The sequence below is a fragment of the Mesoplodon densirostris genome, chromosome 3, assembly GCF_025265405.1.
Source record: "Mesoplodon densirostris isolate mMesDen1 chromosome 3, mMesDen1 primary haplotype, whole genome shotgun sequence".
NCBI lineage: Eukaryota > Metazoa > Chordata > Mammalia > Artiodactyla > Ziphiidae > Mesoplodon > Mesoplodon densirostris.
The window spans coordinates 157,167,426-157,194,356 of NC_082663.1; the positions used below are offsets into that span (position 1 = coordinate 157,167,426).

General features: G+C 36.9%; 1 protein-coding gene across 2 annotated transcripts; it reads left to right on the forward strand.

The window, feature by feature from the left end:
- The first annotated feature begins 1,439 nt into the window (after positions 1-1,439).
- On the forward strand, positions 1,440-22,454 carry LOC132487169 (dual specificity protein kinase CLK4-like). Of its 2 annotated transcripts, XM_060094920.1 has the most exons (14): positions 1,440-1,464; positions 4,272-4,432; positions 9,260-9,314; positions 9,900-10,067; positions 11,118-11,208; positions 11,604-11,670; positions 14,609-14,725; positions 14,818-14,984; positions 15,179-15,273; positions 15,524-15,653; positions 18,429-18,511; positions 21,326-21,405; positions 22,128-22,218; positions 22,304-22,454. In XM_060094920.1, exons 2-14 carry the CDS (start codon positions 4,272-4,274, stop codon positions 22,442-22,444), a joined length of 1,446 nt encoding a protein of 481 aa, XP_059950903.1. In that variant the 5' UTR covers positions 1,440-1,464; the 3' UTR covers positions 22,445-22,454. The 2 variants fall into 2 exon arrangements, with proteins under 2 accessions (XP_059950903.1, XP_059950902.1); XM_060094919.1 differs by lacking the exons at positions 1,440-1,464; positions 4,272-4,432; positions 9,260-9,314; positions 11,118-11,208 and having other exon boundaries at positions 9,988-10,067.
- The last annotated feature ends 4,477 nt before the right edge of the window (positions 22,455-26,931 follow it).

Consider the following 26,931-nt stretch of genomic DNA (forward strand, 5'->3'; position numbering starts at 1 on the left):
GAATAACGTCTGTTTCATTTACAGCATAAAGTATTTTCACTTCCAATTTTCCAATTATCTTTTCAACTTCACTTCTTCACTTCTTAACATGGGGTACAATCTCCATAACAATTCAATTTATCCAAAGTAGGTGGCACAAGTTTTCTACAATATTAGATCATGAAATGACAGGGCCCTCCTTTCACCTAACAAGGTACAAGGTACAAACCCACATGCTATTGGATTTATGCCTGCAAGAGTCCAACCGTGCCCTCCCAAATCTGATTTCTGACTTTCTCTTTTATCCATCGAATGTTTGTCAGAACACAAAATCCCCTTGACACTTTTCAGGACCAACCCTACCTGACTCCTTCCCAGCATTTGTCACTGTCAGCCTTTCCCTCATTTAAACCCTTCTCTCGCTTACTCTGACACCAAACTCTTGGTTCTCCTCTCCTTCTGATCATTCCTTCTCAGGCTCTTTTCCTCTGTCCCTTAAGTGCTCCCCAGGGCTCAGATTTTGGCCCTCTTCTCTCTTCTCACTCTACACGCTCACAAAGGGAAACTGTCTGGGGATCCTTAGAACTGTGAAATACCTTATTTGAGGTAAGCAAGCCCCTTAACGGGGCTCACTAGCTCTCAGACATTACTCTGCATTGGTTAAATAAAACTGACTCACAGGAATAAATAATGGGGAAAAGTTTGTTAGGGAAACTTCCAGCTTCCGAATCTGCCCAAGAGGCAGGGACCACAACAGGAAAAATTTTGTAAGGAGTCTCAACTGAAACTTATTTTTTTTGTTTTTATCAGGAACACAGGCCTTAAAAAGATAAGCACCTCTGAGCTTGTTTCCTAAGACATCTTATTTATCAGAATCCATTTTTAGACAGGACGTTCCAAGCGGGCTGGACTACACAATCGCGTTCACTGAGCTAACCCCAGCACCAGCCTGGGCCTAGCACCGAGCCGGTTAGGGGTTTGTCTATTGCACGGTGGCTCTGCCTGACTGTTCAGCCGTGCTGCGGCCCACTGGGGCGGGAGAGCAGGAAACGGAGCCAAGGTTGGCTCTGCTGAGAGGTGCTGCATTCAGAATAACTCCTCGAGTAGCAGCAGACACGTGCCACAGGCTTAAGTCGTCTCCTCCTGACTTCACCCAGGTTCTCCCGCAACGAAAACAATCTAAGGAGTCGCCTCAGCCACGGCACATCTCGGGGCCGGGACTGCTCCGCCCACACAGCAGCGTGGTGGAGGGCCGGGCGCGGCCCCGACGTCACACTTGGCCCCGCCCCTTAGGGGAGGGGCGTGAGCGCGTGAGCTCTGTTACATAGGCGCCTTCCTCCTATATAAGTGGTGCTAGAGGCTGACGGTGGGGTTTTGGGGAGATGGTTTTGCTGCCATTTTGTAGGGTGTTTGTTGCAGCGACAGGGAGAGGAGACGGCGGTTTGGAGACAGTTATTGGCCAAAGGGCCTTTTGCTTTTGAGGAGGTAAGGTTTCGGATAGGGTGTTCTGGGCTGGGCGGTTTCCCAGTCTTTTAGGTCTCGAAAGGCAGGTGTCGGAAAAACGACGGGATTCGGGGCCTCGGTGACCAGGGTTTCTTCGGGGCACAGCTCTGCTCGTGGCATTTGAAACCTAAAGTTGCCCCAGTGTCATGGTAGATTTAAAATCCTAGGGCGGAAAGGCCTCGGCTCTGCCGCTGACTCGTCTCAGAGAGGCCAGGCCACTCATATCACGGCTCCTTAGGCCCGTGACCCGTCCCACCGATCAGAGTGAGACCCTGCGAGAGCCTCCTAGAGCAAGTGTTGTCCTAGATCAAGCCTTACTCTGGGTCCCTGGCCTCGGCCGTTTGTAGCATTCTGGGATTTTCCGAGGTCAGACTTCTGCCTCTGAGTGCGCCAAAGGCCCTGGCCAGGTGCCCTGGTGGAGAGGCGGGGGGTGGGGACTGGGCGTCTGAGGAACTGCTAGTTTGCAAGTCCAGGTGGTGGAATTTAGCTCGTGCTTGTGAGAGGTAAATACGGAGAGGCTCATCCTTTGTGCAAACTGTTTTTGTCCTAAAGTGGAGCATAGTATTATTGCATCAGATGTGCATTTCTGATACTTTTGGATCACCCTGTCCTTGATTACTTAAGTAACCATGAAATGCTTATACTATTCTTAGGAAACAGCGCTCCAAACTGACCACGTCAACCACCTGGTCTTATTTTATAGGTATCTTTGTATGATTGTGCTCCATACATACACCCACAGGCTTCTTGTTATCCATTACATACAGTACTCTTGGAGCCATCTAATCATAACTTTAACCTTTATAGATATTTTTATATAGATAACGTCAAATTGTCGGGTAATATAGGGTGTTAAAGGGCAGTAGAGAATCAGGTTTCTAAGATGGATATAAACATCTGATGTTTATTGTATCTGATGTTTTTATTGAAGGACGTCCAATGATTCTAACATGTAGGATTCTTTGTTAATAAGAAATAGTGTGATAATTCTAGATAGTTTTTCTTTTTTTTTGTATGCGAAGGAACCTAATCTGTATAACCTGGATCTGGGATTCTTCTCTTGGCCCCCTGAGAAAATATCTCTGAACAGTAGTGGTGGTGGTGGGGGGACGGCTTCCTAACAGCTGAATTAAATTTAAAGTAATGAACTTGGCTAGAGAAATAAAAACCTTTGGCTCTCCCAAGATGCTTATTTTAATATTTGCATATTGATAACTGCGGTTATTTAAGAATTCTGCCTTGGTGAGCTAGTTATGGCCTACTGATAGTAGAAGGAAAAAAACAAAACTGAAGCAGACACACGTGTTTTGCAAAAAATGCATTATAATAATCATAGTAATAAACCTCAGTCATCAGATGTTGTAATTTTGCTTGCTATGATTTAAGAATGCTTGACTAAACAATTTTAAAGAGTTCCTATGTGGTTAAAATATAATTTGGGTAATTGAAGGGTTAGAAGAATTCCACTAGAAGTATAATTTTTTTGATGGCTTTTCTGATGGTCTTTTGGCTCAGGTTAATTTGTAATGTCATTTATTTCAGTTTCCCATATTCAAATGTCTATGTAAATCAGAATGCTCACTTATCAATTTCCAGTGAGAACCCTGACTAGAGTTTTAGGATTTTTGTTGGACCTAAGAATCAACAAGAGAAGTGAGTTGAAAGATCTAAATATTTGGTGGCTTCGGTCCCTGATGGCATGATACCTACATTTTCTTAGGGAATACCTCCCAGGAGATGCCTCATTTTAAAGTCTTTTAATTCATTTGAAATCTTTTAAATTTTTTACTTGAATTTGTTTGCTTGTTACTGAGTCATTTGGGCTAACTGAAGGAGGTTAACTAAGTTGGTTTTGCTCCATTTTACCTGTTTTCAGCTCCTTGCTGAGTTGTGAACTTCACCCTCTTCAACAGTTTGGACATCACTGTTAAAAACTTGACTGCTTTGTGAAAGAATTAAGATTTGAGGAGGCAGAATGGGATGACATTGTTAGAACACAGATCCTGATCCTGAATGGATCCTGAATGGATCCTGAATGGATCCTAGATGGAGCCAAGGAATTGTCACAATTATCTGATTTCAGTGTGACCATATTCATCCTTATAGGTTCATTTCTTTAGTCACCCCAGATCTATAACAAATATGTTTAATTTTAAGAATGGTTGCAGGATGATCTGAAAATAAACAGTCATCTCCTATATTCTATCCCTAAGTGTTTCTCTGACTTCAGTTATTTGTATCACTGTATTTCAACAAAGCTGCATGACACTTGTGATATTTGTTTTAAATTAGTTCACATTTAAAGTTAACATCAATAACTTAATAATTTGATTATATCAATAACTTAAGAGATTAGTAATAATTTACCATAGAAAGAAGGTAATGATAAAAATAAAACGAAAAAAGTTATTAATTTCTAGCTAGATATTGTTGTCTACTGAAGGCTGTAAGCCTGAATCCTGACTCTTTTTTTAAAAATGGCAGTTAGCGAGTGTTAGTTGAAGATATGCACCAAGCTGAGAATATATCCAGAAGAATGGAAAGAAAGTGCATTAAGGTCTCACAGTGTTATCATTTAATACTAGGTGTGTATGCCACTTAGAATCATCTGACATACCAGTGGGATAGTGCCTCCATGCCTTGGGAACCATTACCTACGAAGATTTTAGAACCTGTAGGACCCCATGTGCTGGGGTTTTTCTATTTAATTAATATTAATGTGAAATATTTTATTTACTAAATATAACCATCTGTAAATTCCACAACTCACTTTTCATTTCCATTAACAGATGAGTCATTCCAAAAGAACTCACTGCCCTGACTGGGATAACAGAGAAAGCCTGGGACATGAAAGCTATAGTGGAAGTCACAAACGGAAGAGGAGATCCCACAGTAGTACACAAGAGAACAGACATTGTAAACCACATCACCAGCTTAAAGAATCTTATTGGTAAATTACGCTTGAACTAGTACCATTTTAACACTAATAGTTGTAATGACTTGTCATTAGCTTATATAGCTTTCATCTGTCAGATTGTTTTATAAATCAGTCAACAAATACTCATTCAGAAAATATTTACTGAGTGCCTATTATATGCTAGACACTGCTGTGAATAGAACAGAGTTCCTACTCTCACATATCTGTGTCCATTTGGGAGCTGTAGGAGACAGTTGATGGAGTCCCAGCTGCCAGTAATATAGTTGTGGGAAATGAGACACACGAAAGTTAAGTAAGTGATTAAAGGACCAGTGAGTGCCTTTAACTTGTATGTAGTAGGGAGAGCTGTACGTTGGGGCACTTATTTAGGGTTCCACAAATGAGAGCTAATGAAGGGTCGGGAAGAGTTCATCCAGATGGAAAAATAGCATGTGGTGTGTGAGAATGTTAAAGTGTGTTGGGGATTAGTTGCTTATACTGTATTCTACAGGTTATATTTGTAGATAAGGCCAGTGGATATGTTTGGGATTTTTAGAAGCTTGGCTGTTGTAAGAAGGACCTCATTAAAAATTTCCAATGGCATGTGTCCTGTTCTGTTGTATTCTTACCAGTGTAAAATTTGGAGGTACTACGTTTATATAGAATTGAAGGAATTTTTCAAGTTCCTAAATGATTAAACAAAGCCTAGGTGAATAGAGTTTCTTTCATTCTGTCCTCCGTTAATTTCCCTTTCTCAGTTGTTTTTGTTGGTTCTATGTTTTCTCCTTGTTTTGTGCAGATGTTCCACTGGGACTGTTTGCCAGATTGCTTTCTAAATTAGCCAACTGGCGTTATTTAAAAAACAGTATGCAATTTTTTTCCTTCTCCATGCCAAAACAGACTTGTTCTGTAGAACAGTGAGCTTGTTGTTAATCAGTGCAGACTAATCATTCTTCACACACTATCATATGGAGGGAAGAGGGAGAATCTATGCCAGGATTTCAATGACCTGAGCTAATTAATGTATTATACAAGAATATCTGTACCCTATATTAAGATAACTACAAAATACTCTGTAAGGCTTAACATATAGTACTAACCATTCATGGATTTATTATGCATTGTATGTGTCGAAAGGAAGTGATATGAATGATGAACAGTTATTCATATTCACAATTAACCACATAAAGATGATACTGAGTCAGTGCAATAACCACTAGGCCAATAGTTTCTTCTTTGATATTGGCACCAGAGATGTCTGGTGGTAATTGCTCTCTGTAATCTGGAGTAATCTAATAGTCTTTTTCAAGATTCAAATCTTCATAAGAGTTTTTCTTTTGTAAAATTATTGGAAAAAAATGAAAAATACAGAAGCATATAAAGAAGGTACTCTTGGTGGGATGCTAGTCCCTCATTTGGATGTAAAGTTATTTCTTCTGAAAAATATCTTTGTATACAAATCTTTGCCTCTGAATATTTCCTGAAAATAGGTTCTAAGAAGGGACAGTTTCAAGTGAAAGGGTGTGAACTCTTATAAGGCTCTTGCTACATATTCACATATTTTTCCACATATTTTTCTAGAAAGTTTGTACCAAGTTACACTCCCTACGACATGCTGTCACCAGTCTTGTCTATTTTGAAATGCCAAGAATAGTGTTTTCTTTTCATTTGAATGTTTAAATTTCTGCTGAATTTGTCCTCTGTCATGTGCTTATTGAACACTTGAATATTTTTTTAATTGAAGTCTAGTTGATTGTGAACATTATTTTTGTATTCTTAGCCTATTTTTTCTATTAAAGCATATTTTTCTTATGATTTATCAGCGCTTTTATTGTATATCAATTATCTTACCTTTTTCCTATATATTTCAGAGTGTCTTTTCTTTCTGATTTGTAAGTAGCCTGTGAATTGCTCCCTCCCTACAGGCTTAATCAATTAATTCTACACAGGAAGACTGATGTGGCTGTGAACACTGTGAACACATTTTATATCCTTAAATGTCTTGTTGTAACATAGAGTATCAAGCCTTAAACCAGTGATTCTCAAACTTTAGTGTGAATAGAATCACTTTGGAGGTATGTTTAAAATGCTTATTACCAGATTATTCAGTGAGTCTGACCTGGGGTCCAGGGATCTTCATTTTTAAAAATTCAGTATTTCGATATTGTTAATAAACAGACCACCCTTTGAGAAACACTGTTTTAAGCCCTTTAGCCTGGCATGCAAGATTTTGGATGATCTGTTCCCAGCTTATTTATTTGCCTATGTTCCCCTATGTGAAAATTGCTCTTGCTGAAATTGTCTACTTACTATTTCCTAAGTAACATGTAGACAAACTCATCTCTAAACCATTCTGGCTAAAAGTACTCTATAAATGTAAGATGGTAATATGCCATTTTTCTTTCCTGGCACCACTTCTACTTCCTACTTTATCCAAATCCTGATGTCCCTATAAGATGCAACTCTTCCCTTCTTTTTCACGAAATCTTCCCTGACCATTTTAAGCATTATGAGTTTTTTCTCCTAAGCACTCATATCCAGGCTTTCGGCATTTCCTGCATGGTTGAGTTTTGTTTTATTTTTGTGTGAGTAATCTCAAATTGAACAGTTATTTGTTGGCAGGGATTTTGCCTCATATATTTTTTATCTTCCACAGGACCTGTGTGGAAATAAAAACGAATGCCCATAGCCTCATTAGTCTTGGCTGTTTTAAAGAACTACAGTGAAATATTCACTGGACATTCAGTGACTATTTTTAGAAATTCAATCAGTCTGTTCATCCTGTTCACTCTGCCCATATAGCCTTTATAATTCTGTAGACTTTGTTTATATAATCTCTAAGCCTCGGTTGTTGTAGGCTGAAGAGGTCCTCATCTTTTTAGTTTATCCTCATAGTATTACTTCACTCCATGTTTGTTATTCTATAGATTATTTATGGATTATCAGCAGCTCTAATTTCATGCACTAGTCCAGCTAAGGATTATTAGTGTTAGAGTTTTCCAATACATTTTAGACTTTTATGGGAAGGATGCCTTACAGAATTAAACAGATGCCCTTTAGAGTATGGTAATTTCTAGTTTGACGTATTGTAGATCTCTCCCTTAACGGTTCCAAGCAACTGATCAGATCCCTGACTTAGACCCAGATTTAGACCCTAATATCCTGAGTTGTTTCTCCAATGGCTAGAACTTAAGGCTGACACTGGGGAAAGGGGGTTTCTGCATCTCCCCAGCCTGGATTTGATGCCAGCCCTGTTGAGTAGCAGTTTTAGAGATGCTTCTCCTTTATTTTTGCATAAACCAGCCTCCTGAGAAAAAAGAATGACAACATATTCTGGGAAAAAGAACGAGGTTAGTGAGGGCAGTCTAGTTAACATCTGTCACTCCATTGCCTGTCAGGATTATTTTAGCTGGTGTGTCTGACTGGGCAGGTGTCCCCTCTCTCCCTCAGTGCTCCACGTGCATCCCTCTTGAAGCTTCACACTGTTGAAAAGGATACTCATCCCAGGTAGAGAGGGGGTCGGGAAACTGGGTCAGTTGACTCTGTCTTTTTCTTTCCATCAAATCAAGGCTGCTTAACTGGAATCCATTGACTTCCTGAGGTCCATGATCTCTGAAATTCCTTGCCAAGTTTTGTTTACACATTTGTGCGTTTCTTAGGGGAGAGGGTCCATACCTCTCAATTAGATTTTCAAAGGGATCTGTAGATTCAGCAGTTAAGCACTATGGGGCTTACCTGGTGGTGCAGTGGTTGACAGTCCGCCTGCTGATGCAGGGGACGCAGGTTCGTGTCCCGGTCCGGGAGGATCCCACATGCCACGGAGCGGCTAGGCCCATGAGCCATGGATGCTGGGCCTGCGCATCCGGAGCCTGTGCTCCACAACGGGAGAGGCCACAACAGTGAGAGGCCTGCGTACCGCAAAAAAAATTAATAAAAAAAAAGGTAAGCACTATGGCACCAGATGATGCTGTTTTCCCTGAATTCTTGTTTATTTCACAAGCAGGAGTGACAGGAAATTCAAAATGCAAAGGGAAGTAGGGGGTTGGGAAATCCTAAGCAAGCAATTACAAGAACCTTTTCTCATTTGAGGGGCATATATTTTGGATATTTTTGGCACATGAAGCAGCCTTCAAACACTGTGTTGACTATTTCTCAGAAAGATACAGGAAGCTCGAAATAGAGGAGAGGAGATGGAATAGGTGGTGTGTAGAATAATACTGGCACATACAATAGGATTTAGAATGTGCTCTACAACCATGGCAAATCGTTTTCCTTCTAGGGATCTCAGTGTAGTCATCTGTACAATGAAAGGCCTGAAATATATTTAAGATTCCTTTTAGCTCTAATACACCTTTGGTGAAAGAACTCTGTGTGCCAGAGATACCTAACTTACATTAAGAAGGAAAGGAATCCTGTTTTGCCTGCCTCATGTTGTGTGTGGCTCTGCAAAAAGGAAGAGAGCTTAGTTACAGATGCATATATCATAAGATTGATGAATTTCAGAAGAGCAGTTTTGTGAATTTTTGGTCTTAACTTTCACCAGAAGGTAAAGGGACACTTAATCAAGTAAACACTGAATATGTTGAATGATTTGACCCAAGGTTTGTTCCCTCATAGCAGTATATATTAATAGAGATATATGTACCCATTTGCTTGTTGGTTAAAGTAAAATTATTTAAGTTTTGTGAGTTAAGCATAAATTCTAATTCATCAATTTGTATTTTTTTCTTTTATTGAGTTAGCTGTTGAAACCAGGAATTCTTGAGAGAATGTTTTATTTTAACCACGTTAAAATGTGGTTAAAGGTTAAAGCGTTCTAGAATGAAGAGAGTAATTTTAAATCCTTTAATGTGTTTGCAGTCATTATTTAGAAGCAAGGTTCTTGAATGAGAGATATTATCGGGACCAGAGATACATTGATGAATACAGAAATGACTACTGCAAAAGATATGTTCTTAACATTGATGAATACAGAAATGACTACTGCAAAAGATATGTTCCAAACATTGATGAATACAGAAATGACTACTGCAAAAGATATGTTCCTAGCATTGATGAATACAGAAATGACTACTGCAAAAGATATGTTCCTAACATTGATGAATACAGAAATGACTACTGCAAAAGATATGTTCCTAACATTCATGAATACAGAAATGACTACTGCAAAATATATGTTCCTAACATTGATGAATACAGAAATGACTACTGCAAAATATATGTTCCTAACATTCATGAATACAGAAATGACTACTGCAAAATATATGTTCCTAACATTGATGAATACAGAAATGACTGCTGCAAAATATATGTTCCTAACATTGATGAATACAGAAATGACTGCTGCAAAATATATGTTCCTAACATTGATGAATACAGAAATGACTGCTGCAAAATATATGTTCCTAACATTGATGAATACAGAAATGACTGCTGCAAAATATATGTTCCTAACATTGATGAATACAGAAATGACTGCTGCAAAATATATGTTCCTAACATTGATGAATACAGAAATGACTACTGCAAAAGATATGTTCCTAGACGTTATCACACAGACGTTGAAAGCAGTTATCGAATCCACTGCAGTAAATCTTCAGTCCGAAGCTGGAGAAGCAGTCCTAAAAGGAAGCGTAATAGACAGTGTTCAAGTAATCAGTCACGTTCGGTATGATTGATTTTGTTTTTATTTTGGGGGGATACTTATTTGTGTGTAAAAGCTCTTACTGAGCCAATAAGTTTGAAAAAGTTTATAATACTATTTGAATATAATTGTGTTTATATTACTTGAATCCTTAAAGGAAACTTCCAAATTCTTACAACTAATCTGCATTTATTAGTTAGTCCTCATATGCCCACATTTACTCATTTTCTGCAGACCAGATCATGAGGTTCTTGATTTTAATGTTAAAAATATTTTTATCTTTTATAACATAATCATACGAAAAGATGAAGCACTCATCTTTTCTTTCATCTTAAACATTTTTTACTTTAAAAGAAACCCCTTTCCCAGTACTTGGAGACAAATGTAGAAAGTTGCACTGGCGGATACTTACCCTGTGTATAGCACAATCTGCAATTAGTTCCATTGGAGTTCTGAAAGTGGGTGCTGAAGGGGAAATTATTGTCCAGAAAGCCTGCCCTTTTTTTTACACTCATGAATCTTCACTTGTTTGCAGTAAACTATGAATTATTATTTTCCTCCCCAAGTTTTCTTCACTAGAACTATCATTGATTAGATCAAACATTGACATTAGCCTTTATTTTCCCCTTTTATTTTAATAAGTATGTTTAAAAATATTGCTAAGTATCAATTTGAACTAATCTTGACATTTTAAAACATCTTCTTGCCAAACTAGACATTTCAACTCACAGCATAGGCTATTTTATAACGAGATTAATAGATCATGACATTGCATTCTTTAAATTTCAGACTTCAATTAAGTCAGTATTTTAGAGACAATTGTGTTGTTTTTTCTATTGCCACTTTAAGTAACTTATCTGAAAATCTTGCCATGTTTTTCTTCTGTAACATAAACTGTGTCCTGTGAATTTCTGGGGACTGAATTTGAAATTGCTCCTGCCAACTGTTCGTGGCCTGGTTCTTATCTGAATGCCTGAATATCTCCCCGCTGAATGAATTGCGTATTCTGCCCTGAATTCACTCTGCTATATTGATTGGCTGGACGACCTTGGTGCTGCCCACTTGCCGTTCCAGAAGAGCCACCAAAGGAAAAGATCCAGGAGTATAGAAGATGATGAAGAGGGTCACCTGATCTGCCAAAGTGGAGACGTTCTAAAAGCAAGATGTATAGAATATTTTTCAACACTTTTTAAACTTTGCAGACAAAATAATCTTTTTAAGAATAGTTTGTCAGCGGGGGGCTAAAGAACTCTTCATTGCTTTTTTGTTTTGTTTTTTGTGGGTTTGTTTGTTCTTTTGTATTTCTTCTTTTCTATAGAGTTTAAATATTTCTACTCTAAAGTTCCAAAATAATCAGTGGAATTTGAGATTAGAGCAAGAAAGATAGCTCTATCTAAATTATTTTTGTAGCAGCTGAAAATAAAATAATTTGAGGGCTGGAACCTTAATTATGCTTTAATAGAGAGCATTTGAAAAAATTCCACACTTAAGCATTCATTATTTGAATAACTGATAATTTGTACTCATGTACTTACACTTCTTTCTCCCCCCTCACTTTAGATGAAATCGTGAACACTTTGGGAGAAGGGACCTTTGGCAGAGTTGTAGAGTGCATTGATCATGGCATGTAAGTTTGTTGTTTTTCTTTTTTGAACATTCTGATATTTTTGGTGGAGAAGGATCCATAATTTAGATGAAATGGAATTTAAGTGGTAGCTATGTGTTTTCCTGGGAGGTATAAGTATTCAAAAGTTCTTGAACTGTGTATGATTTATTTACCATAAGTATGGATTTTGACCAAGAATGCTGAAAATGTTTATCAGATGGAGTTCATTGAAATTAATGTCAGTGTTCAAGTGAAGACTTTCCCAGAACTTAGGTCCTTAGCTTTCTATAAGAGATTTGGAGTGCTTTACCCTACTTTTGAATTGCAGAGACAATAAATTAGCATGTCTAATCTTCTTGGTTCAAAAACTTTTATTTCCAAAGGATAATATTTGCACGTTAGGGTTAGCTTCTCAAACTATAAATAAATTATATTACTTGAAGCCTACAGAATAAAGTCCAGATTCTTTAATGAGTTATACTAAACTTTTTGTTATTTGACCCTCTCTGCTTCATTTTCATGTTTTCCTCTAGGATCTCTATTCTGCGGTTGCAAATTTTTTTGTAAGTGAACGTCTTACAACAGTTTAGTGGAAACTGCACATTTCTAAATTGACATCTCAACTTTTCATCATAAAATAGTTGAGGATGTAATTTCCAGCTTATTGTAAATGCTGATTTTTAAAAAAACATATTTCTCTTTCTAAATATGTTTGGGGGAATCTAAATACAAAAGCTTGATACCTCCTGTCATCCATGAACAAACTTTGCTTGAATACTTAGAAATGCTTTATCTTGAACTTAACTTTTACTTCACTTTTCATAAAGAATATTATCCTAAATGTCTTTTATTATCACCCTTTCCTCTCTATGACAAAAATGTGAACATAAAGTAAAATTTTAAGATATTTTGAAATACTTTGACTTAGGCAAGTTGCTAAGAATTCCCATCTATTTTTCACCCAGATTCCACAAATGTTAACATTTTACAGTGTTTAATCATTCTCTATATTTACATGTTATATGTATTTTCAAGTTTTGCCAGCTTATCTACAACCTGATTCACATTTCACTAGTTGTCCCATTTAGGTCTTTTAAAAATTTCTTGAGGTTCCAAGACTTGAGTATTTGAGATATTCCAATGAATAGTATTCAATTGATCAAGTACAAATCTGTTACAAATTTTGATACTTATTAGACCTAAAACATACAATGTAATTGAAAATATATCTTTTATTGAGATGGTTGGGGCCTTTAAAAAATGAGTTCCTGTGTCCATAGATAAATCTTACTGTTTTAACATTAAGTTTCCATTTTTCTTTTTTTTTAATTGACAAGTAATATGAAAGCTTATAAGTTTAAGTTGTATAACGTTGGTTTGAAACATTTATATACTGCAATATGATTACTATAGTAGCATTAGCTAACACCATTATCCATTTTTCATTTTTATAGCTATTAGCACTGTTCATTTTTATAGCATATTAGCAGTTAGAAAACTTGTCCATATGATGAAATAGATGAGACTAGAAGAAGTTTTGTCACAGCAGTTTTATAGTAATTCTTTTAAGTCTTGAGATATATGCTATACATCATAGGGAGATAAATCATTAAAAATTTATTTTGATGATTATATATCAGCCCACAACTTCATTGGGACCTTGTCAAAAGAAATGAGTTCGGAATAGGTTTGCTATCCAGCCACTAGAAAAATTTTTGCCTCAAAGATTTTTTTTTCTTTTTTATAAGCAGCCTAGGGCACAAACCTTGACATATTAATTTCACGTGCATGGGGTTCTCTTTTGTAATGTGGGAAGGCCATAGTGAAAAATGCAGGGTTGACTGCTGGCTTGTATTCAAGAAGATCAGGTTTAGAAAAGAGGACAGAAGGAAGATGACGATTTGGAAATCCTCTTCCTCAAAATCATTTACGGCTTTTTTCTTTGGCCGTGCCACGTGGCTTGCGGGATCTCAGCTCCCTGACCAGGGATTGAACCTGGGCCCACGGCAGTGAAAGCTCATGTCATAAACCACTGGACCACCAGGGAATTCCCTCTGCACTTTTTAAGAAGTACTACAGATGCCCCGGTCTAAAACACGCTGCCATACATTGTTGCTATTTATACCTATTCGCATCAGTGAATGCACTAAACAGTTTTTTGGCTTGATGACTTATTGATGGTGTCTCCTTTGCCAGAATTATCTAACAAACTGATAGTTGTCTTTCTTCTCTGAAGAAGTCTGAGCTCCCCTAACTCTGATGGTTAGGCTCTTTCTTCTCTCTATTCCTTATACCAGGCACTTCTAACCTAATGATAAGTTGTTCAAGTGTCTGTCTTTTCCGTTAGACTGTGAAGTACATGGGACAAGCTCTTTTTAACAGTGATTCCAATGCAACATCTGGCACAGTCGGTCTAGCCTGGTGAATGAGTAAATGTTTTCAGCAGTAGTATATTCAAGGTTTATATTTTTATCCTTTTTTAAAAAAAACTACTTATAAAATCTAGGTAAATTTAAACTTGGAAACAAACATTAACGTTCATAAGTATTAAGAGAAATCATCACTCTGTATAATGTATATTTTGTCAAAATGTTTTGAAAAAATATTTATAGATCTGCTATAATATACCCTGAAAGATTATTTTAGGAAAATAGCATAGAGTGATTGATACTTAACAAGATGATGCTTTAGAGCAGGGGTCCCCAACCCCTGGGCCGTGGACTGGTAAGAACTGGGCCTAACAGCAGGAGGTGAGCAGTGGGCGAGCGAGTGAAACTTCATCTGCTGCTCCCCATAGCTTGCATTACCACCTGAACCATCACACCCTCCCCCCAACCATGGAAAAATTGTCTTCCATGAAAACGGTCCCTGGTGCCAAGAAGGTTGGGGACAGCTGCTTTAGAGGATACATGTCTTCAACGCGCTTCTGTACATTTACCATTTTCATTTTGTTTTTAAGGGGTGGCATACATGTAGCAGTGAAAATCATAAAAAATATGGGACAATATCATGAAGCAGCTCATTCAGAAATCGAAGTATTGGAGCATTTAAATAGTACTGATCCCAATAATGTCTTGTAAGTAATAAACTTGGAACTGTGATCCATTATGTTACATGAAATAATCAGAATTCTGTGAACTGAATTATTTGTATTCTGATCTGTTTCAGCCGATGTGTCCAGATGCTAGAATGGTTTGATCATCATGGTCATATTTGTATTGTGTTCGAACTCCTGGGACTTAGTACCTATGATTTCATTAAAGAAAATAGCTTTCTGCCCTTTCAAATTGACCATATCAGGCAAATGGCATATCAGATCTGTCAGTCAATAAATTGTAAGTATACTTGTTAAATTTTTAAATACCAGTAAATTGGACAAGCAACATATCAAACCATTGTCACTAAAAATGCACGTTGCAAGTAAAGATGAAACCACTTTTGATCCCTACCTCTACTACGAATTCTCCTTTCCTCCGGTACAGATTAAATTTGTAAGTGAAACTAATAATGTCTTTTTGTTCTTTTGTAGTTTTGCATCATAATAAATTAACCCATACAGATCTGAAGCCTGAAAATATTTTATTTGTGGAGTCTGACTATGTAGTCAAGTATAATTCAAAAATGGTAAGTTACACTTGTTTTAATTTTGGTAGTTGTCTTTAAAATTAATTTAGCTTGGTGATCCTTGGATGAGGAATTTTACCTTTGAGGCTTATTATATCCTGACGTTTAACCCAAAAAGGGTAATCCTTTGCCTTTCTCATGGGGTTATTTTGAAAATCAAAAAGAGAATTCATGTGCAAGCCTTTTGGATAGTGCTATAAAATATTTCATATCTTTATTGATCTTTGTGTTTACTTAACTGTATCTCTAGAAACGTGATGAACGCACACTGAAAAACACGGATATCAAAATTGTTGACTTAGGAAGTGCAACATACGATGATGAACATCATAGCACTTTGGTATCTACACGGCATTACAGAGCTCCAGAGGTCATTTTGGGTTAGTAGATACCAGACTTCCTGATATTTTAATTGAAAAAGAGATTTTTTGTTCTCTATAGCTTTTATTGGGGGGCAGGTAGTTGGGGGATAGCTGTAATTTTCTTAGCAGTGTACAGAAACTGTTTTCTGTTTTCATAAAAGCTGTCTGGACATTGCTATAAATATTTTTCCTGAGTGGGAAAAATGTGATATCGTCTGTAAAGATATTCCAGGTGGTGGTTCTTTTTGAACAAGTCAGTCTTACAAGATCATAAGAGAACAAGCAGTATTGGCTAAGTCCATGACAGCAGTGTGATTTTGAAGCGATGTGGGCACCTCTTTTCGTCTCATCACAAAGCATGGTGCTGGGGAAAATGCTAAAGATTTGGCTGGCAGACGTCTAGATGTAGGGTGGATGGAGGTTAAGAGGAGAAGAAAGAGGGGCTAGTCTAAGAGGAGAGCTTCTTTGATCATCTTTGACATGGGAAAGCATGGAAAGGAAAATTAGTTAAGGTGCAGGGTTTTTCAATATTAATAAAAGGGAACTCAGTGAGGGAGAGCGCATCTTATGCCTCAAAATTTAAAAGTTCGAGACCGAGTCATGTTGATAGAGCAAGGAAGTCAGAGATGGATTTGGGGTCTTGGAGACAGTGGGAAAAATTCAGATCAGGTGATATTGGGAGATAGTTAAATGGTATAAGCATATTACTTTGCCAAAAGTAAGTTTCAACCGAGGTTGGATAGTAAAACATCTTTGTGGAATCAGTCTTTTCCACTTTTTACCTTTTGTCGAAGAGGACTTGGTAGTTGAGAATATGAGTGTGAAAGCAAACTAATGACGTTTACCTAGAGTAAAGAATTAGTAAAAGGGACAGGAAATTAAGAATAGTATGTAGTGCTGGCTAGTAGAACTTTCCATGATGATAGAAATGTTGTATATCTGCACTATCCAACATGGTAGCCATTAGTAGCCACACGTAGACTACTGTGTACTTTCAGTATAGCCAGTGTGACTGAGGAACTGAATTTTAAATTAATTAGACTTTTAGATTTAAATAACCACATGTGGCTAGTGGCTACCACATAGGATAGCACAGGTTTGGAGCTCATCTTTGAGATTGATGTTACTAGGATTTCTGCTTAGTATGGTCTGAAAGAAGCTGCTGTGTTGCAGTAGTTTAGAAAATGTATTCATGGTTGAGGACTGAAGGCTGCAATGAAGGTAAAAGAATAGAGTGTGGGAAGAGATTGTGGACAGAGAGGTATTTTCAGAGCTTAAAAAGAGATAACTTGCTGTGTTTTATCAATTTTAAGAAGAAGATTTTTCTCCACATTTTAACATGTGAGGAAACATAAGACAAAACGGCATTTTTTCTTGGTTATTGGTTCATAAAACAGTGGTGTATCTTACAGTTAGTTAATGGCCTCCTCCTAGATTGCATAAGATACAGTGATTCTTAGTAATAATACAGTCCCATGTGTGGCCAGGCTGGGGATAGTTGATATAAATCTGAAATTGGGGTTATTGGTCTTTAGGAAAAGAAATGAACAGATGGGAAGATTAGAAGGGTTCTTTGTGTGTTTGTGAAGTGTTACTCCTGAGGATTAAGGCAGAATTAGGTTGCAGAGGAAGATGTTGTCAGGTGCCACCACTGAGGAGGGCAGTTGGTCTCATGTCTTGGGTGTTGGTAGTAAACAGAAGTTGGTAAAAGTGAATGATGTGAAATTCCAAAGAGTATGAGAGCTGAGCCATAAGAGAATGAGGTAGTTTACAGTCACTTGGGAGAAAGCTGGACTGGGAGACAGGAGTGGCTGGAAAAGAAAACTTTCATCTTAGATCCAAGCTCTATCATTTGCAGATTTTGTATGTGTTACTGTAAGTAGAAACCATGCTCCATTATCCTTTTGTTCAAGTGATAAGTACCATGAGGGTTAACAAAAATGGCTAAATCATAGTCAAGTTCCTTGAATATATTGTTTCTTCCTTTGTCTTTAAATTCAGTAATGTTACTGAAAGTAATTGAAATGTCTTTTAAAGTAGGTTTTATTTGTACATTATTTTTTTATTAAAAACTTAATCTATAAAAGGTTAAAACATCTGTATGGTTTAGGTTTACTCTTTTCCTTTCTAAATAGATAGAGACTTAAGGCTAGGTGTTTTTTTCTTTTCTGAATAATGTTACTATTGAGAATTCTGAAGGAGAAAATATATGATCATGTATAGACAACCTGAAAGTACATATATAGATACCTCTCTATGTGAACTTTAAATATCTGTATAATTCTGCTTATGGGTGACACTGCTTATAATATCCATTATAATTCTTACATAATTTATGTGACACTACTAGTTCTTTTAATGGAAGAAATAAACTCAGATATCAAGCTGATGGTAATTGCTAAGGGGTTAGTAATTACACTCTGAGGATAATTATTGACCTATGTTTGCACTAATAAAATGTAAAATTTCATAGAACAACCGTTAAGTGGGTATAACAGTGCTCCTCATTGCACAAGCAATTCAGAGACTATGGAATATTTGCTAACCCCTCTTACTTTCCATAAAATGCCTCCTCCCCCAGGTTAAAATACTGTAAGTTGATACAAGGATATGGAGGACTCTGAAAGCATACTGAATAATGTTTGGTATAAAACTAAAAATGTAAACCCTGAATTTACTATCATATTCTCCTAAATGGGCTATATAAAGAGAGCACCCACATAGGAAAAGATATTGTGTATTGGCAATTAAAAATTGTTGCATACTAAAATGTTTGGTTCTGTTTTTAAATAGCTTTAGGTTGGTCTCAGCCATGTGATGTTTGGAGCATAGGTTGCATTCTTATTGAATATTACCTTGGTTTCACAGTCTTTCAGGTATGTATTTAGTAAATGTTACTTACTGATTCATAATGAGCTTTAATGTTAAAGGCATGTTAAAGTTTTTGTTTCCATATTGGAAAGTTGCCATAGTGTCATTATTCTTAAGATGTAAACTTCCATGTGCAAAATAGTCAACCTTCTCTAAAACCATAGTTGAATGAAATACTCTCAGTGAATGGTCATAATTCATTCTGCATGTGGAGCTTTTAAACACATGGTTCATATTGACTTCATATGATCCATTTGATTGTGATGCTCCTTCATAAATTTACATTAGTGTTACTATGGTCAGTTTTAATTCAGCTCTGGTTATGTTGCACTTTTATTAAAAGAATTCAGAAACAGTAAGTTGTATTAAGCATGTATGACACCCTAGGCACATTTCTAAGCACTGTGTGTATAAAAATGAAAAGACAGCATCTCTCTCCTCAAGGAAGACATACACAGGATAGACATGGGAAAACGTACAGTACAATATGATACTTGCTATAATGGAACAATGTAGAAGGGAACCCAGAAAAGGTGAACGGTTAAGTTTCCTTCGAGAAGGCATCACTGAGAAATAGGGAGTTTAATCCAAGCTATAAGGAAGAGTAAGGGTTTGTCAGAAAACTAGAGTGTGTGATGGCCATATCAGGAAGAAATGGTATTCATAAATGCAAGAGGCATAAAGGAAGCTACTCTAGTTGAGGAAGGATGAATAGTGCTGCCGGAGTGTCTTGGATAAATAGGAAAATGGTGTCAGTAGGCAAGTACTGATTCATAGTGGACTTGTTTGCCATAGAAAGGTATTTGTTTTATCCTCGGAGTCAGTGGTTTCCAAATGTAGACCGGTCTAAAATGAAAATGATTTTGTAGGGTTGCCGTCCTGGCTTTCATTTAGAAATTATCTCTCCTGTTTTTTTTTTTGGTATTAAAATGTTCTTTCTATGAAATGATAATAGTTATTGGCTTACTTGGCAGAACAAAAAGGAGAAAATGTTATTTAGGTCTCTACTTGTTTTCCTCATAATTTTGCTTATGTCGGAAAACGAAAAGTCTTGAAAGCTTCAAGTGGTGTAACCATTGGAGAACTTTAAGAGGGTTGTGATTTGATCAAGGTGTGTTGTTGGATGGGGTGAGGGTGGTTAGGAAGTTCCTGGCTAATACTGTCAAGGTTGCTTTGAGGTTATGGCAATGCAGGATGAGGAGGGAGGAAGCTGTGATGAATTATAAGTCACTTAGGTGGCTGTTGCAGAATATATGTGTTCACTGCTATGGGGCACCTCACCAAACTTCTGTCTACTCCGTAGAGATCTGTTAAAAGTACTCTGAGTTTGTAGACAAGTTTGATATCTAGAACATAGCTGTCGGACATTTCTAGGGGGTGGTGTCTGGTTTTGTGGTAGTAAGCTATAGGGTCAAGGAAAAAGTTGAGCACAGTGCATGCTTTCTTCATTCTGACACATATAAAATCCTTCAGATGGTTTTATGATTGTAAATCATTCTGAGATCTTAAGCGTCGATGATTAACTTTGGTTTGAGATGTGGTTTATATTTTAATTCCACCCCCCAAAATAGTCTTCAACTAAGGAACTTTTTGAAGATAATGGAGCTTGTATTATTTATTCCTGTCATGACTTAAGAACATTTTGAAAGCAGTGTGCTAGGCACAGTAGTTAATGGATTTAAAAAGCATTGCACATAGACTCTGCTCTTCAGAGCAAGGATTGGCAAACTATATCCTATCTGATGCCTGCTTTAAAAAATGAAAAAGAATATGTGGTGGAGACCATCTGTGACCATCCAAGCCTAAAATATTTACTATCTGGTCCTTTATAGAAGAAGCTTTCCAGGCTCTGCTTAGGAGTGTACCATTTAGTTTAACAATTTATTCTACTTTAGCCAAAGCTCTGTTACTGTGTAATTTAAGAATATGAGTTTTGACTTGGGTTCACAGCTCAGGTTTCCTCATTGATGAGCTATATGAGCTTGAGCTAGTATCTTAACCTCTTTGAAAGTTATGTTCCCATAGTCCTAGCTCAAGGTTGTTGTAAGAATTATTGGGACTGTATTTTTATTGTCTAGGATTAGTGTTACAAAGTTGCTATCCATTGGGTGATGGAGGTTAGTTAAGCAACCGATAAAATGAGTAGCCAGGTTTTTGGTAATCTTCCCAGTCATCCCTCAGTTAAACAGTGCAAGTAATACAAATAAGGAAAAACTGTTCTGTTTTACATTAAACAAATTATTCGAACATTGTAAATCAACTGTACTTCAGTAAAATATACTTAAAAAGTTGTTCCTCAATCAGCTATACAAACCTTACCAATTCATTTCAGAAATCAGACAATCAGTGTAGCTCATTCAGTTTTATTCCATCTTTGAAGTAGAGTGTAATATAAATTGTATAGCTGTCTAATCTAGTCCTTTTATGGAAACACTATTTTCTTTTTTTTTTTCTTAACATTTATTTATTTACTTTTTTTTTGGTTGCATTGGGTCTTCATTCCAGCACGTGGGCTTCTCTCTTTTTGCGGTACGTGGGTTTTCTCTCTCCACTTGTGGTGTGCAGGTTCCAGAGTGTGTGGGCTCTGTAGTTTGTGGCTCGCGGGCTCTCTTGTTGTGGTGGGCAGGCTTAGTTGCCCCGCAGCGTGTGGGATCTTAGTTCCCCGACCAGGGAGCGAACCCACGTCCCCCGCATTGGAAGGTGTATTCTCTACCACTGGACCACCAGGGAAGTCCCGGACACACTGTTTTCTTGTGTTATCCTTTTATGTGCGTGTAGGGAAATGGAAAGTGCTAAGTTTCTTTTTCCTATTTTTTTAGACTAATGATAATAAAGAACACCTGGCAATGATGGAACGTATATTAGGACCCATACCAACAGACATGATTCAGAAAACAAGGTATGCTTTTTAAGATTAAAGTCCTTATTGGGTACATGCAGTGGCCTATATTCAAACTATAGAAAACCCATCTTTGTTGTTATTGCTTATTCCAAAGACTGTAGATTTTGAATTATTTTTCATGAAGTCAAGTTTTTGAAAAGTAATGCAATATTTACTTTGTGATCCAGTAAATAAAGTGGTGTTTTTATACTCAGGTTAACCTTTGCATAAATGTTTTCCTAGGTTGATTTAAAAATAATACATAGAGTAGTAAAAAGAGCTTGATTTTGGAGTCCTATCTAAATTTGAATTCCAGACTGTTGCAAACCACATGTACGTCTTTGGACAAGAATACTATAAGTGGTTTCAAAACATAGCTTCACCGCAGAAGTCATCCAGGGAATTGTTAACGATTTCTAGCCCCATTCCAGATCTAGTGAAATCAGAATTTACAGGAATGGATCTAGGAACCTCTGTTTTTGAAGCTGGCATTGTTTCACCTATGGTACAACTTAGGTGGGATACTAAAACTTCAGAGGGTACAAGATTAGGAAAAATACCATATAAGGTAGCCGATATAATTATTGCTGAGATTTTTAGAAATTGTATGTTTATGTATATATAGAGAGATGTCTATGGTTCCATCTTTTCCCCCAATCCCCTGTTTGGGGCAGGGTAAGAATGTGGGTTTGGGGTTTCTTTTTTTCTTAAAATTTAATCCAGACTTCTCTTTCCTATAGGAAACAGAAGTATTTTCTTCATAATCATCTAGATTGGGAGGAACATAGTTCTCCTGGTAGATATGTTACGGGACACTGCAAACCATTAAAGGTAAAACAAAAAACAAACAAACAAAAAAAACCTGTTTTAACTATTTTTTATTGTCTTTCTTAAACAAAGTCATTTTTCCCCTCAGGAATTTATGCTCTGTCATGATGAAGAACATGAGAAACTGTTTGACCTGATTCAAAGAATGTTAGAATATGATCCAGTGAAAAGAATTACCTTGGATGAAGCATTGCAGCATCCTTTCTTTGACTTATTAAAAAAGAAATAAAATGGAAATCAGTGGTCTTACTATACTTCTCTAGAAGAGATTATTTAACACTGCGTCAGTCAACTCTAAACATTCTAATATTTTTATAAACCTTAAATTATTTTGTACAGTTAAGTGTAAATGCTGTATGTTTTGTATCAATTGCATAATTATCTTGTTAAGCAAATATGGTCTTGATAATGAATGAAATATAAAAGCTAAAATTAATTTTCCTTTTTTGAGATTAATTTCCATTTTTAAAGACCTTTGGAATATCCTTTGTGTCCAGTGATTGATCTTGCCTTTTTGTACATGGAGGTTGACTCTTGGAAGTGATTTTTGTGTTTTGTTTTTTGGTTTTTTTTTTTGAGTAAAAGGAAATCTTGACTACTTCATTCTTAAATGAATATTCTTTATTTACCTCAAACTTTCCTTAACTTTAAAAGATTTTTTCTGTAATTGTTGAACAGGTAATAAGTATTATTAACTTTAGGTAGGCAGGTATTAGAAACCAAAACCCATAGGAACTGTTTGCTGTTGGAATTTCATTAAATTGTAAGTATTGTGTTCTGTTTCATTGGTTGATGTCAGTGGTGGTAAGTAGCATTCATGGAAAGACATCCAACTTGTGCATCGTAATAGATTAATAAAACCACATACACACTTCGTTTAAGATTAAAGTCTAACTGGAAAGTTAGCTTGGAAAGTCCTGTTTTCCAATGGTTATTTATGTAGTTAGTCACAAACGTAGAAATAGGAATTCTGATGACTGAGGTTTTTGTTTTTAATGCCAAATCTTCAGGAGTCTAGAAATTGTCCAATATCTGTCTCCTTACCATATGAAGTATAAATACTTAAACCTCAGCCTATGAGACTTTATGGTTATTATTAAACAATTTGTATTTATGTTACTGTTCACTGGAAAAAAAAAAAAAAAGATGATTTGATCGGAGAACACTTGGGAAGGAAACTGCAGAAGTTTCCAGACCCTGATTGGTTAACATAATGAACTTTTTGTTTGTCTGTAGGTATTTTTTTCTGCTTACCTGTTTACACATGAAAAACTAAGTGGTAGGGGCTTCCCTAGTGGCACAGTGGTTGAGAGTCCGCCTGCCGATGCAGGGGACACGGGTTCGTGCGCCGGTCCAGGAAGATCCCACATGCCGCGGAGCGGCTAGGCCTGTGAGCCATGACCTCTGAGCCTGCGCATCTGAAGCCTGTGCTCCGCAACGGGAGAGGCCACAACAGTGAGAGGCCCGTGTACCACAAAAAAACAAAAAACAAACAAACAAACAAAACTACATGGTAAATGTTAATTTAGTAAAAACAAAACAAAACAAAACTATTGATCAGTCTGCCAGGTAAAAATATTTTTTGTTGTAGAATTCATGATTGCTTATCCAGATAAAGTTTTTTGTTAAAAGTATTCCCATTTCTGAAGTGCATTACCAAAGATTTGAGTTTCATCTGTATTCTGAACACAAGATGCATGTAATTTTTTGGTATGACAAATGGTGATACCAAGTGGGTTTCTCTACATGATCCGCTGGTAGCATTTGCACATATAGTAAAGCTATGTTCCTGACATTGACTAGGAATTTAAGAAAGCTGAAATAAGTTTTGCCATAGAATCACTGCCTAAATTATTCTTAGGCCTCTGATGCAGTCCACATATAGTTCAACTATGTTATATGTTATAAGGTTTTTTTTTTAAGGAGCATTTGATGTAAAGAAAAGGTTTTTCCTTAACACAGCAATCTCGTTATAGAGATTAAGAAGTCAGCCATCCTTTATTTTCCTCTCCATTTCCATACTGCTAGTGCCACTGTACTACCGAAGCCTCCTGACCTTTCCCTACAAGTGCTCCAGGTTCCCAAATTAATGTTTACTTTCTCCCCCATCAGAAACTCATTCCTTTGGAGTAGCTGATCTCAGGATATAGGAGGAAAGAAAACTATCCACACTCTTTCTTACTAAGAAGTTAATGATTGCTAACCCCTTTCCCTGCTGAAAAGTATTTACATTCTTCACTAAGGGTATTTGCTAGTTCCCAGGCCTAATTCATGGAAGTTTAGGAATTAAAGTGAAACTTCAGTGAATTAGGTAGGATAGAAGAAAAGTTTAGTGGTGAGGATGGTACCTCTGGTATCATATGAGTGTCTCCTGCTAACCTTCCTTCCCATCTTTGGTGAACTCTCAGGTTCCTACTCTTATTTGCCTTTTTCCTTGTACTTCTGGACTCAATTTCTGAAAGCACCAGGTTTTTATTTGACAGTGTTGGGAGCTACAGCACTAACAGGAAAGGTTTAGAATGGCCAGTGTATAAATATGGATCATTTGTAACTGGGTATTTTCCCTCATGATTCGATGTCTCATAGTTTACTATTTCTAGAAATTCCATTGACGTCAAACCTAGTTTTAAAAGTGCAGCTAAATAGGTTATTTCCAGTGTTTTCTGCTACTGCTTATTTGCTCAGGTGTTCTCATCCATGCATTCATCAAAATTTTTGGAGTAGACGAATAAAATTGACTTATGCAGTTGACAGTAGAAAAATAGCCAGTGGAGTTTTGTAGTTCGTACAGCTGAAAACTATTCCTCTGAATAATCTTGAAGGGCTTGATGCTAGAGAAATTAGAAATGACTCAGCCACGACTCCTAATAATTGTGGCTGAATTGTGACTTAAACTCAGGTATCCTAGATTCTAGCATTGTGCCTTCTTGTGATAATACACTTTACTGAGTTAAAAACTTCAGTTTGATTCTTGTTCATGGTTCTGTGAAATGGGATGAAATGAATGTAATGGCTAATAGTTTAATTACTTGGATTCCAGTTTTCTCACGTTTTTCTTTAGTAGTGGATACATAGCTTCAACCATCAAAATGGTTAAAATGGTATGATAATTTGAAAATATACTCTGTTTTAAGTAGATAGGCAGATAACCTATATTTAAACTATCTTGACATCCTGGAATGAAGAAACACTTTGTCAGTTAGTGGCCTGGCTTTTTAACTCATTTCCACTGATTCCCACAAAATTTGGTGCAAGTAAGGTATTTTAAATTTAAACATCCAGGGACTTCCAGGGTGGTGCAGTCGTTAAGAATCCACCTGCCAATGCAGATGACGCAGGTTTGAGCCCCGGTCCGCGAAGATCCCACATGGCGGAAGCACCTAAGTTGGTGTGCCACAACTGCTGAGCCTGAGCTCTAGAGCCCGAGAGCCACAACTACTGAGCCCATGTGCTGCAAGTACTGAAGACCGCATGCCTAGAGCCTGTGCTCCTCAAGAGAAGCCACCGCAATGAGAAGCCTGCGCACCGCAACGAAGAGTAGCCCCCACTCACCGCAACTAGAGAAAGCCCACACACAACAATGAAGACCCAACACAGACAAAAAGAAATAAGTTTTAAAAAATTTGTAAATTTGAACATCTAGTACTTCATTTAACAAGCTGCATTTTCAGGGAATTCCCTAGTGGTCCAGTGGTTAGGACTCTGCTTCCACTGCAGGGGGCACTGGTTCAATCACTGGTCAGGGAACTAAGATCCCACATGCCAAGCAGCCAACAACAAAAAAAGACAACCTTTTCAAATAGAACAGAAGAATTCATGAGTCATTAACAGTATTAATAGCGTCAGTAATTGTTGGCTTAGTAGATTGCACGTTTGCAAATAAATAGGTAGAAACAATTTTAATTCTTAAAAGAGTTGATCAAATTAGTTGGTTAATTGGTTTTATTTTTTCCATATTTTCATAGAGGGAAGGTAAAGTTTTAAGTCAGGTTGGCTTTACAACTCCTTGGCCAGTCTAGCCTTTGCGGACAGTTTTATGTTAGTGATTTTTTAAAATAACATGCAAAAGTTGAATAATGAACCTCTAAATATATATAGCCCAGCTTAAAAAATCAAAAGCATTTTGCAAATTTTGTTTCATCAGTTCCCCAACTTATTTTCCTGTTGCATTTAAGTACAAATGTCAGATACCATTTCATCCATATTTCTGTACTGTATATCTTTTACCATGAGTTTCTAATGCGAGTATCACACCTAACAAAATAATTCCTTATCTGGAAAGGTCTATAAAGTTTCATGATTGTCTAAAGAGTTATTTTAAGTTAGTATGAATCAGTACCGAGTCAGGGTCCACACATAGCTAATTTGTCTCAGATCTCTTAATCACTATGTGCCTTTTTCTCCTCTTTTTATTTCTTTGCTAATTGAAACTTGGTCATTTGTCTTTAGAGAATTTCCCATATTCAATATTTCATTGGAGTGGTGTCCTTTCCTCTAGTCCCCACTTATCCTGTAAACTGAGAGTTAGTGAAGTTTTTTTTTATAGTATTCCCTCTGATAAATACAGAAGGGATGTTAGAAATACACTGTGTTGCTACTCTTTATGAAATACTATATTTGGGCACCAATCATCAGTGGATGCTAAAAGCATGAGGGGAAAACTGATGGAGAACTTTAAAATGAAGGGATCAGGCTGAACCTCAGGTTGGCAACCAG